Source organism: Barbatula barbatula, assembly GCF_947034865.1.
Source record: "Barbatula barbatula genome assembly, chromosome: 24".
NCBI lineage: Eukaryota > Metazoa > Chordata > Actinopteri > Cypriniformes > Nemacheilidae > Barbatula > Barbatula barbatula.
This window is the reverse complement of record NC_136787.1, coordinates 5,642,374-5,655,995: the sequence shown is the minus strand read 5'-3', so window position 1 is coordinate 5,655,995 and position 13,622 is coordinate 5,642,374. Positions and strand designations below refer to the sequence as shown.

General features: G+C 39.5%; 1 protein-coding gene across 1 annotated transcript in view; it reads left to right on the top strand.

Moving 5' to 3' along the window:
* The window catches only part of adamts6 (ADAM metallopeptidase with thrombospondin type 1 motif, 6), a gene marked incomplete at its 5' end in the record, with an annotated part of 67,560 nt that extends 59,524 nt beyond the window's left edge, over nt 1–8,036 (top strand). The window contains 2 exons of the mRNA XM_079448216.1: nt 2,519–2,675; nt 4,615–8,036. Of these exons, the coding sequence (XP_079304342.1) occupies nt 2,519–2,675; nt 4,615–4,724 (267 nt within the window). The 3' untranslated portion in view covers nt 4,725–8,036. The remainder of the gene's footprint in view (nt 1–2,518; nt 2,676–4,614) is intronic.
* Between the last annotated feature and the right edge of the window lie 5,586 nt (nt 8,037–13,622).

The following is a 13,622-nucleotide window of genomic DNA, read 5'->3' as shown; positions in this document are numbered from 1 at the left end:
CCATGCAAGAGTTGCATATCCATTTGCAGCTTTAAAGTAGTTTATTACATTATAACAAAATAAAGATCAAAACATAGAAACTCGTAATCCACATGCCAAATTGAGAATTGGAAACATAACAAAATGTCTAAGAGGACAAGAACCAGATTATCCCAATACAACGACTGCCAAAGCACAAATCTAACAACAGGAATATATATATATATATATATATATATATATATATATATATATATTTGGGATAACAAGCAGGCAAACAAGGAATACCTGACAATAGTTAACACTGAACCAAAAATCAAAGAAACTACAAAGAACTACAAAATGACATGGGGAATCAGGAACTCAGGAAAACAAACTAAAAGTCCACACAACGCAGGAAAATCATCAAAAAAATCATAACATGTTGTCAAAGTTGACAAAGATTAAAGAATATCGTGACAGTCCTTCCAAAAGCTTGGATGTCCAAATACGCTTGTATGTTTTTCAGGAAATGCAACAAAAACACTGTACTTTTTAAATGATTACCGTAAAGTTGACAAGCACCTTTCTAATGCTTTTTATTGGTTGGATATTTGTAAAACCCATAAAGTTTTACTCACGATTGTGATTTAAGGCAACAAAACCAAAAGAAATCATGAAATATGGGGTTACGAGTTTTCAGAAGGACAGCAGTGATGTATTGTACAGTAACATTGAACAAATTACTAATTTAAGATGATTTCCATGAAAATTATTGTCTAAAAAGATAAAGCTGAAGTCCGGATTTAACATACTTCCTAATGGAAGCTGCAGCAAGTTTCTCCGCGTACCTTAATTCCATCCAGAAGGTTTTTTGGTCTTAGGGGTTACTCTTATTTACACTTATGGATCTCAGTTGCAGTTTGTATGATTCAACGATTGCTTATGTTTAAGATGTTTTTTAAGATCTTTTATAGGTGAAATAATAATTTAGAAAATGTAAATGATGATGTAGTTACAATGTGTTAGATCAGATTTGATCTTGGAAGAATATTGTAAAAGACTTTTCAGAAAAATCTGAGCAAATCTTTTGACATTGAGTGCGTTTACATGCACGAAATATCTAAAGACATTTATAAAAAATCTGCTTATAAAAACCCCCTGTTTTCACATGTTTACATACATGATAATAAACTAGCTACGCAGAAGTTTCTCGTGTGTAGTGACGTCACCATCGATAGTCTGTCTAGTAATTTAAAATGCCTCGGGAAATCGGTCAGAAGCTGTTTTTTATATCTCTTCTCGTGTCTGCAGTACCTGCATATGCAACAATAGCATGGCTCTCCATTTCATCTGTGATTTCATAAATGGACCAAAGGTCATTGGTTCAAACTTTACTGACGTATCCCATTTGTCAGGGGCTTGAACTCAAATAAAATGTTTTGATTTAGAAGAAATGAAATGGGAAGGCTGCTGGAAACTCATGTGAGATGTCCTCGTCTCTAGAGGCTCTGTTAGGGGTCCTTCGCTGCACCTCTCACATATGTCTATGTCTAAATCCACATCAGATTTTTGTCTTAGCATGTAATGTCAGCATTTCTACGGCGTTCACACTCCTCACTGTAGGAAAGTGACTAATGAGTTAAATTTGTGTATTGTATTGGGTAGCCAAGCAACGCTTGAGTTTTCCATTGAATCAGTGTGCTACATCATTGTTGAAGACTACTGGACTACATCTTTGCCTTTCACCTCAGACACTCGCAATTTACTGCCTCCAGCGACATCATCTCTCTAATGCACAACAGCTGACGGCAGTCAGAGACTCAATTAAACTATTGCAATGACATTTCACAAGTGGCTCTCATGCCACGGTCAGACTAGACTTTGAGCATGCGCAATTCGTTAGGACGGTGCTGCGAAAATTTTGTATTTCTGTACAGAGAGGTCACGCTGTGACCTTTTTATCTTCTATTGGTCTCACACGCGAAGTCGTAGGAAAGAGTTCACCAAACTTGCTGCACAGCAAAATGCTAAATATCTTCGGACGAGTCAATGGAACAAAAAGTCAAGTGTGGTTTGGGCCAGAGTTCAAAAGTGTGCCGTGGGTTGATTCATGTTGTACACATAAATTCTCAGATACTTTACAGTGAGGTCATATTTGTTAACATCAGCAAATGCAGTAGCTAAGGTGAACAAACAATGAGCAACGTTTTTAAGGATTTATCTTTGATAATCTTAGTAAATGCCAAGTTGTTTATGATAGTTCATGGTGCAATAACTACTGTTAACTGTGCCGAAATTTGATTTTAAATTAGTAAATGCTGAAATTGAACTAAAATGTATAATTACTGTTGAAGTATTGTATTTAAGATTACAAAAGGACCCCCCAAATCTAAATCTACAGTCTTTTTTTAACCTCTCATAAGGTGTCCCTAATGGCTTATGGGGGGTCCCGTATCCTCAGCCCCCCCCCAATTCAAGCATTGGTCCTGCGTCTCCTGAAGAAACTGCTGCACAAAATTATACTAAAGTCTCATTGTGTTTGTGTGTCTGTCTCCAGTGCTCTGCTCAGTGTGGATTGGGCCAACAGATGCGGACCGTTCAGTGCGTGTCATACACGGGGCAACTTTCCAACGAGTGTCCCGAATCTCTGCGACCCAACACAATGCAACAGTGTGAAAGCAAGTGCGACGCCACACCCATCTCCAACGGTGACGGTAAGTCGATTATCCTCATGCTAAAAAGTGAAGGTGATGACTTACGACCGTTCGCATGAGCTCCATCTGTCTTTCATCACGGTGTTGAGATTTACATCGTCTGCGGCCTCTGTGTTCAATTTTGAATTAACAAAGGATTATATTGTTCTATTCTTGCCCTTAATAAAGTACCTCTGTTTGGAATCGAAGTTGGACACTGTTTAGCCGATCCTGGATTCAATAAAGTTTGGTGAAGCTCATGAGATGGATCCGTATTCCTGTACCTTGTACTGGAGTTTACCTCTCCAAATGAACTCTAATGGGATTAGATTTACCACAATCAACGACTGTAATGCAACGTCCACTTGACGTCTTTGATAGACGTCCACTTGACGTTACATTATTCAAACGTGGATGTTAATAAGAAAGACGGTAGAATTGAGATTGAAAGTGCTGTCACACTACTGCTGAAGGATGTGCTGGGAATCGGCTCTTATTTCTGAATGCCTCAGAGAGTGTAATTACCATAGGAGGCTTGTAGCCAGACCCTGGTCATTGTCCTTTTTTGGAAGAAAGTTTTGGCTTTGGAGCAAAGAAAGTCTATTGCTTATCCAAGGTGTGGAGATTGTTTAATGATAACGGCCCCTGCGAGAGCCTCTTAACCTGTTTTTTAAGGAGTTGGAACCATCTGTAGCCTAATCTGACCATGGTTCAAAAGAAGCCCCGCAGACACAGATACACCTTTACAAAGATCTCTTTCATTCTGGCCCGAATGCTCCCTGACAAGACAAAAGAAACTGAAATTGAAGGAAGTTCAGGATCTTTTTTTAATGGCACGTATTGAGTCGTGTATTGGACCGTGAGCAAAGGTGAGTTGTAGGGTGATATGTGATAGTTCAACTAACATTCTGCAATTATTTCCTCGCACTTTTGTCAAAATAATATATTTTGAAGAATGTTTGTAAACAATTAAAGGTGGCACCATTGACTGGGATTGGTTTTGTGTCCGTACAATAGAAGAGAAGTATGGTTACCAATACTCTTCATCTTCTTTTGTGTAGTGCAGAAGAAAGAAAGTCATGCAGGTTCCAAAGTAAATGATGACAGAATTAAAAGTTTTGGGTGAACTATCACTTTAATATCATTAATATCATTAAATCAAGAGTAAAGCAAAGTCCGTTTAGGGGAGTCGTGCCACTTGGTGGCCATCTTTGCAACAAGCGTAATTCAAACAAGACATGAATGGGAATTGTAACACTTCTGTAGTGTTTAAAAAACTGGACCAGTCTTGCAAACCGGTTCTATATGTCGGTCTCTTCCCGTCTGAGCGGGCAGTTCTTGGCCTATGAAGAGTGAATGTGGACCAGACCGCTTTGTGTTTAGTTAAAGGTCTGGCTACACATGACAAGCTGCCAAGTAACATAGACAATACAGATGAAATGAACATTAGCCCAGGCGAAGCGGTGGAAAAATATCCATTGCACTCTGTCATTACAGCGTGACATACAGGATGGTGATATTTATATGGGCCGGTAATTGTTGCCTAAGTGAGAAGATGACGAGTGCTAAACTTTTGCAAAGGGCTCCGTTCCACCGACACATGACAAACTGTGTGGCTCAACCTCCTGAATTCACACAGACGACTGAAATGCGACTGGCATTCGAAACTACAAGCGTGCTTTTTATTCAAACACGTGAAGTGAAATATGAAATGAGTCTTGAAGGCAGTCGGTCAAGGAATGCATCTACATGTTGCTTCCAAGACATTCAGCATAGCTGCGTTAGCGTTCATGCCATTGAACTGCTCATCTGAGACCTGGCCGGTCCCAGTTCCAAGAGTTTCTGGGTTCTATATCAAAGTTCTGCGTCATCGTTCTGCTTATCGTTTAACCTGAGATCTCCATGGTTCCTCAGCTGCTTTGCTCAGTTCTTTCTTCTTTTTCGTTTTTCCCTCTCCTAGAGTGCAAAGACGTAAACAAGGTGGCATACTGCCCATTGGTGCTGAAGTTCAAGTTCTGCAGCCGTGCGTACTTCAGGCAGATGTGCTGCAAGACGTGCCAAGGACATTGACCCTACGAGAAACAAAGACAGATGCTGGAAAAGAAATGAGAGAGAGAAAATGGGCAGAGAGAAAAGCAGACCAGCGTCGGGCACAGAGACGGCCTCTCTCTCTCACAGAAACTCCAACAAACACACGACTGCTTTGATAGCCCTGTGGAACTCTAACCACTGCTCAGCGCTGCGCTGACAACCTTTGTTTTATTTTCACTTCTGTGAAGTGGGAATGTATAAAATGATCATTATTGTTGTTATTTTTATAATAATAATAATAATAATTGCTATTGGTTATTATTATCAGCAATGTTTTTCTGTTGTTGTAATCCTAAGTGCTGGACACATCAATCGCAGAGGCGGCATGGAAGATATACATCAAGGTGCCTACGAAGAGATCGATTCTGAAATTGACCTATGGGTCTCACGTACCCATTGGGGCTAACAAAAGCAAACATGTATCAATTCATTACATTTCAATAATATAGATAGTGGAGATGAGGTGATGCATGATCTGTCTGAAAGTGGACGTAGATGCCTGACCAACTCGATATGCATGCAGTATTGAAATCAACAACTTGGAACTTTAATGTTATTACAAATTATTACACATTTGTTGGGCAGAGAGTTTCAGGAAAAGTGACTTATAGTGCATTGAAGGTATAGTTCATACGTTCACATGGAACTACACCCATGACCTTAGGGCTGTCAGGCTAGCAGCAAGCTAAACATGTTGAACTAGACAGCCCTAGTTGCCAGATTGTTGTCAATATCTTTCTAAAATAAGATGGGCCTAAGAAAACAGGGTTGAATACTTTGGTGCAATTGTATTAACAAAATATCCCATGACCACGGGCCAAAGAATTCCACCATTGTCTAAAACTTGAATGATCAGATCATTTTAGCTCAAATGGGACATTTCTACCATTGTGTCTCTAGAATTATTATGCACACTTGAGACGGACATTAATTGCGATTCTCCCTTTATGGATCCATACTCCGCTTTAAATTCTGCGCCTTTGACATCTGGACGTCTATTTCGAGGTCTGCCGTGTTCCAGAGCGATCATCTTCACATAAAATCTATGCTGCGACCACGGTCCAACACATTAAATGCAGTTTACACAGACAGTTTATTAGCACGTGGATGACTTGCGCGAAGATCTCCAGGTCCGATGCCGATGCATTAGCCAAGTCATTGTTGGATGTAAGAGTGAAGTGAAGGGCCAGACCCCACGGATCCACTGTGCCGTCGACTACCTCCAGAACACCCCCTCCTGAACCTCCCATGAGATCTAACCCACAGTCTTGATCAGATACGTCCACGAACCCTTTACTCTCACTGGTGCTTTTTATCTAGCAATGGACTGTTGATTTCCTTTGGCTCACATCTGAATGGCCAGCTTATCTGGCCTTATGGTGCTACAAGATGCGTTCTGTGTAAGTCGGTTGAGCAACTGATGGAAAACCGAGGACGGTTCCAAAACCTAGCGAGCTGACTAACCAGGTAGCATCACAAGGCAAGCAAAGGTAAAAAGTACATCAGGTAGTTATGCTGTCTTCTAAGATAGCATGGCCACATTTTGAGACAAGTACTGTTTAAAGTTTGCGGTAAAAGCAATCCCAGGATGCATTTGGGTCAGAAAGGAACAGAACCAACGTAAACAACAGCCCAAAATAAATATCAGAATTCTTTTGAAAGATTTTGAAGACCAGCATCAGTTTCTGATCCATGTTGTCTCGTGCCTGACACACACCCTTAAAATTGACCATGGTTTACTTATAGTAAGGTGTAGAAGCCATGTTTTTTTTGCCGGATTGATTACCATTTGTATTACCATCGTTTTTCTACAAATATTATGGTTACACAAATTATATTTAGAATTTTCATTTAGTTTTTTATAGTAAAACCATGGTTAATTTATGTATAAGGGACTTTATGTAGGGTTTATCCTTCCTAAGTATTTAGGTTTGGTACCACCAAAATGCAAGATTGAACCTATGCAAGCAGTGGACAGCTCACTGGGTTTTGGAACGTCGTTTACCATATTTCTTTTATTTGTTTAGCTCACAGGTTGAGTCTTGTGTAAACATTCCACCAACTATAAATTTATTTTCCAATTTTCCATCATCCATACAACAAACCCCAAGCGTGTCAACGTCAGACACATTCAATGGTGGAAGTTTGTTTTGAAAAGTGGTGGGAACAAAGACGACCAAAACAATACTTTAATAAGTAGTTTTTGTAATAACTTGGAAATTAGGAATATTTACCGTTAATAGTGGGCCGTCCGTCCATTGGCTACTCGACTCCATTTCTCATATTATGTGGTTCCCAAACTGTCATTTGGGGAAGGTCACTTGGCTGTTGCCTTGCTTACACTTAAAAACGTGTTGGATCACTCGCATTTCATACTGGCGCGTTTCTGTAGTCGGCTCTCTGCAAATGTAACTCACTTGCAACGGGAGATGGTGAGAAAGCGGCGCATCCTGCGTTTTCCACGAGTTTAAGATGTTAATGGTCCTAAAAAATACACACCTTCCTCAACCGCAGGCATTTCTTAATTTCTCCCAGAAAGTGGTTGGCACATGTCCCACACGCAAATTACGCCTATTGATGAAAGTTTGAGGAACTATGGTTCTAATTTATAATTATATTAATATATGATTATAATTAATATATGTTATAACTGTGTTATTCATACGTAACCATTACACTTTTGCTGCTGCTACACTTTTGTAGCCACAAACACATTATTCAGTAATATATTGTTATGACATGTTTAAAGTATTCAACGACAAACATTGAACAGCAGAACTGTACCCCCGACGTGCTGAGCATCCTGAAGTTGTGCTTTGTAACATCCTAAAGCTTGAAGTACGAGTTTACTGGCTTTGGGACACAGAGGCTTTTGACACTCAATGAAACTTGTACTCGTGGCTGTGAACTTGTGTCTTTGAATGTCACATTGTTTAACCTGTACCTAGAAAAGAGAGTTTTGCATTTTTGTGAATAGTTGCTTACGTTTTATATTCAGTATTATTGTTGGTACACTGTTACAATATTTTTTCCATTTGTAAATTTTATGCTAATTTATTGCTATGTGTCACTTGTCTTATGTATGTTTCACTGCATGCGAACATGCAAATCTAGTCTAGTGAAAACAATGCGGTGGAATGATTCTTCACAATCCTGTTACGGTCTCTGTCAAAATGTGAGTTTGAATGTGTCTTACTTGCGACTTAACGTCAGAGTACTATTGTGTGAGACAGTGCATTTGTACGTACTGTATGTTGTTATGGTATTACTGCACTTTTCTCGACGGCCAGTGCTCACAAAAATAATACTCAATAATGTAAATGGTGTGGAAGGGTAAGAAAAACGATTTCCATAATAACTTTAACATTCTCGGTCCTTTGGCTTGTACCATTGGTGAATCCTACAATATGTATCGGATCATGAATAAAATGACTTTAAAAGGGTTGCGTCTGCTTTAGATGTTTTGTCTGTGATCTCCTGCAAATGTCTGAAGTATATCTAAATGAGTTCACTGCACGAGAACAAGGGGCTCATTCATTAAAAGAAACATTCACCCAAGAAGGAAAAGCCTGTCAGTGTTTATTCACCCTCATGTCGTTTCAAAGCCGTACAGTTTTCTTTCTTCAGTGGCGCACAAAAGAAAATGTAGAATGTCTAGCGTGTTCTCTTTGGTAATGGGGTCGAAAGGACCAAAATGATAAAACGCAGCATAAAAATAACTCTCACAACTGTAAAACAAAAAATCGTAAAAAAGTGAACATTTCTGACAGCTGGGACGCCAGAAATATACCGTATAAATAACAATAACATGTACTTGACTTAAAGTGGCCGTATCTCAGACAGTTTCTGTATATCTCATGTTATTCTTGTGTACTCACAGAATAGTATCGCACCCTTCAAATAGTTTGATCACATTTATAAAAGACCGATACAGCTGTACGATCATTTCTGACACCATGCGACGGGTGTGGGGGAGAGGCGGAACTAAAGCACGTGCGCACCCATTGCAAAGAAAACACAGTTTCACAGGCCTGTAATGCCCTTGGATGTCCGGGGCTGGGTGGATCAGCGCGTGCCTACCCGCTCGCAGAGGATAAACCGGTGAACCCCGCTCGTGACCGTTTATATAATATTCATCACCCGAACTTCGCGAACATAGCGCTCTTTCTCTATCCTGCACCTTCTCCCGCTCCTCACGGGTGTGCCGCGTGCTTTTCCGGGAGAATTGTTCAATAAGTTGTTACGTAACGATTTTTCATGTTCGAAAAAACTTTCCGAAACCTGTACGAGCACAGAAATACCAGGTAATACGTCCAACTCGTTTTTCCGACAAGCTGACCATGTTAAGCATGAGAAGACAAACGTTTAACATTGTAAATAAGTCAGAATGCATGACACACCGTCTTTTTCTATAACGTGATGGTATTTGACCGTATTTAAAAACATACGTGAAAAAACAGTAATATGCCGTTTTATTACGGTGTGCCATCAAGTCTTGTTATGTCTAATGGCTTTTAGAAAATACCAAAACTTGTAATTTGTTGAATATCTGATGTACCTCCCGGAACTCATTCAATTAAAAGAGGTTTACTTTACAGAGACATAACCTGGTCCAACTCGTCTCTGAGCCATTAAAATGTCAAACTGACAACTTTCACAATGCTTTAATTTGATTTTGTGAAACTCACAGCACTAGTCACCACTGTAGATAAAAGCACGCTGGACATTTATTAAATATATTTTTTATATATTCAAATATGTGAAAAGAAGCTGTGAGTGATTTGAAATAATACAAATAACTTTGTATTAGCACCTATCGAAGGCTACTATTGCTCTTTTATGACATATCGCTTATTGCTCCCTGAACTCTCTGTAAGTCGCTTTGGATAAAAGCGTCTGCTAAATGACTCAATGTAGTTATGAAAATAAACAAACTTTTGTTAAAAACCGAAATAAAAGCGCCCTGCAATGTTCAGTGAATGTTATTTTATGATTGTAAAAATAACCTAAAATAACCATCAGTATACAGTAAGTTATATTTAGGTTATTCTTGCAACGCTATGGAGACATTCTTTTATGGGTTTGCTCGGATTTCTGTGATTTTCAATCAAGTTTTGATCTTAAAATGTGAACAATATTACGAGATCTTAACAGATTAAGAGAATAATATTAATCATAAACCGAAAAACGCACAGCAACATACCACTTTTTATTTATATATATTTTTCAGAAAACAGATACTGACCGTCCTGTTTTATCTAAAGCAACTACTTCACAACACCCGGAAGACTTGCTCGGTGTCCGATTCGCTCACAAAAAAGAGGGAGCGACAGAAAAGGGAGAAAGACCGAGGATTAGGAATGTCTCAGCAGCTGGCTGCAACTGTCAGCTACAATTGTGATGTTTACATGTCGGCTCTCAGCACAGCCACAACAAAGACAAAGCAAGACACCAGAGACACTGGCCAAGAACCCATTCCATTCTTTATCTGCTTGTAAACCAGAGGAATAGGCCGATGCGTCAAAAGAAATAACGTTACAATATTACAGCGCTGCCCTATTTATGCAGGGAAGCCAGAAAACGTTCAACCCGTTTATACGTTATAACAGCGTCTGTCGACGGCAACCTGTTTTTAAAGGCATTTAGTTTTGCGTGCCCCCCACCTCTGCGTGGAGCGTTCTCATTGTTAGTATAAGGGGGATGTGCATAAGGCAGTGGTGATCAAAGACATGCTGATGGCAAGATTGCACTTGTGTTTTGTACTTACCCAAAACAGATGTTTATCTTCCAAGGTTCTCAGAAAGGAACAAAGGCTTTGTTTACTGGGCAGAATGTGGCTGAGAGAAGTGTCTGACCTCAGGGGGGTTCGAGTTTAACGCTCTACCTCTGTGGATATCCAGAGCCCGAATGAAGACTTGGGATTATATGTTATTCACTAAAAGATGATATGCCTCACACATACGATCTTTTGACAGGGATTTTGTTCGATTAGCTGGAATAAACACAAGCTATGTTTATGGTTAATACTACAGTGAACGACAGCAGATGGAGGAGAAATGGGTTTTTGGGTAAATGCCTGAAATAAGTCTGACCCCAACATGTCATAAAATAGCACACTGTAAAAAATGTCTGTAGAAATTACAGTATTACTGGCAGTTGTTTGCCGTTACTGTAGATTTACATTAATGGATCTACATTCTGGAAACCAAAATTAGAACAAAAAACTGAAAAAGGTTGATGAGGATTTCGGGTTCCCAGAATGCTTTGCATGAGGCTGTTATTTTTGTTTGTTTGTTTCTGTGAAGATAAAGACTCATTTATAGATTTAGAAGTTCATTTATCTTTGAACCAGTAAATTAGATCAATAAAATGACTGGCAGCTCGCTGCATAACTACAGCAAAAACATTCACGGTAAGAATCATACCAGTCTTTGCTACAGAAAATTTGCCCCAAATTCATCAAATTATATTTAATAGTCTAAACCTGTTTTCTTAAAATTAGGATTTGAATGCAATATTACGCCACGATTATTATAATCATATCAATCTTTTTATCATTTCTTATTCAATTTTGTATCCGATTTCCAAAGGCTGTGAGAAACAACAGTCCTTTACACATACAGGGTGCTTCACTAGAGTGGGAACCCATATAGGTGGTTTTGATAAAAAGGTGTGAACAGAACCAGAATGTATTAACCTTTAAATAGACAGATAATAATAGAAACAGATCATAGACCTTCTCAACAGGGACATTAAAGCACGACATAAAGTATGTGACCGTGTCTGTGAGATCGTGTGGGTCCCACAATCTAGTTCTGAGAATAGGAGCGTCAAAGTAATCTTAACCATTAAAATGTGTGTTCGCTGGATTAGATGATAGATTTTGAGAAGCAGATTTCATTCCAAATTGGAAAAATACTCAAAATAATGGTTTTATTGGCATTCAGTTGTATTATTTTGCATAAAACATACTGAAATATGGCTTCATAAACATTGATTTGAATCTGTCACATTGCCCTACTTATTGAATATTTATGATTAATGTTCTTTACATTATGTAGAATGATGTTCTATAGATACAAGTAAATCACAAAAATGACTTTACATGGGTTTTTATCACAAATGATGAAATGGTCTCGTCTTGTTTGACTCATGCCAGGTAGGACAATGAAAAGGTATAATGCTCTACACAAAGGCAGTAACTAAAATCGACAAGTCACGTATAGAAAACGGCACACACAGGTCTGGGAACATGTTTGGGGGAATTCATGAAGTGCTCCAAAGAATTTTGGCTGGACGTGAGCAACTGTTGTCTAGATAAATCACACCGGACTGGTTTTGATCCGTGGCACGAAAAAGCCTCAGCAAAGCGATACAAGGGATCATGTGTGATCTACGGGGCTCCAGGTATTAACCAGGAGTTAAATCAGATCCCGCTACAGTATACGGTGTGATGAGGTGTGAAAAATGTGATCAAATGAAAAGCAGCCCTTGAGCGGAACAAAAAGTGCCATCCAGTTTTCCCAGCCCGTCGAAGTGCCGCTGTTGAAAGCATCTCAAGTGCTTCGGCACAACTGGAGTCTCCACCAGCGGTCCAGATGGTGTTGCTAGAGACTCTGCACTCACACCAGGGCTGTGACATAAAGGAATGTCGCCCTCATTGAAGGATCATGTCATCAGTAACCGCTATCTGCTGAGGTTCTTCGGGATTGCATCTCTGCTCCGTTCCCACAGCTGACTCCCATATTGCAGCACTTTAGAGAAGATCAAAGCCACATGGCTACTGAACCGACAAGCTGGACAACATTGGCCTTGCTTCATGCTAGCGGAGCGTGTTCTAAACTTCGCACACGGAAACTTAGCTTCAGATGTTGGACAAAACTGTAGATTCTGTCATTATTGTCCTTCCAACGTGGGGCTTTAAACCTGTATGTTATTTTCTGTGGAACAAAAGGACTTCATTTATTGAAACGTCTCATCATTTATTCACCCTCGTGTCATTCCAAACCTGTAACCAACACTTCCATTGTATGGACACAAAACCACAGACACATTTCTCAAAATATCTTCTTTTGTGTTCCAAAAGTCATATACAAGATTTAAACAAGATGATGACAGCCTCTATTTTTGGGTGGATATCCTGATAGCTAAATACCTTAGAAAAGAGAAAGGGATACGTTTCAACGTGATTGTAAGTAGACGATGGCTAAAGCAGAGACTGGTGCATTGGGTCATACGTCCAGGTCACCCTGAAGTCTATCATGTTGATGATGTACTCCAGTGTCTTTGAGAGGACACACAGGTAAGTAGATTAACTGTACTGTAAATCCATAGGCAATCACTTATCCTGAAGAGGCTGAATCAGCGGTGGGCAGTAAAACAGAACAGGGTGAAGGACCCTGCTGTCTTTCTGAGCATGTGATGCCAACGAGAAAGAAAGACAGTACAAGACAATATACCCTCTAAATGTCTTTGCTCTTTTACTCTAATAGGATTGGATTACTTACAGTATATGATTATATATATATTAAGAGAAAGGCTTCTGTGCAGGATAAATGGGCCCTTTGCAAGTATTTTGTTGGGTGCACTGTAAAGAAAAGACGTGTTTAGGTGGGTTATAAGTTATCATGATAGAACAATAAAACTTCAGGGGTCCTAGTGGTGTGGTTAGGGTATGGTCACATGCCGGTCTGTGATTGTAGGGTTATTTGCTTTAAAATGGAATGGCCATGTACATGACGCTTGACAAATCTAGCTGTGAATGGTTGCTTTACATGTCAGTCAAATGACCAATTGGGTGGCCCTTGACAGCTAAGCTGTCTTTAGTACTTTTCTGGACCTTGACAGCAACTGTAACCATGATGTCTATGAGGAGGC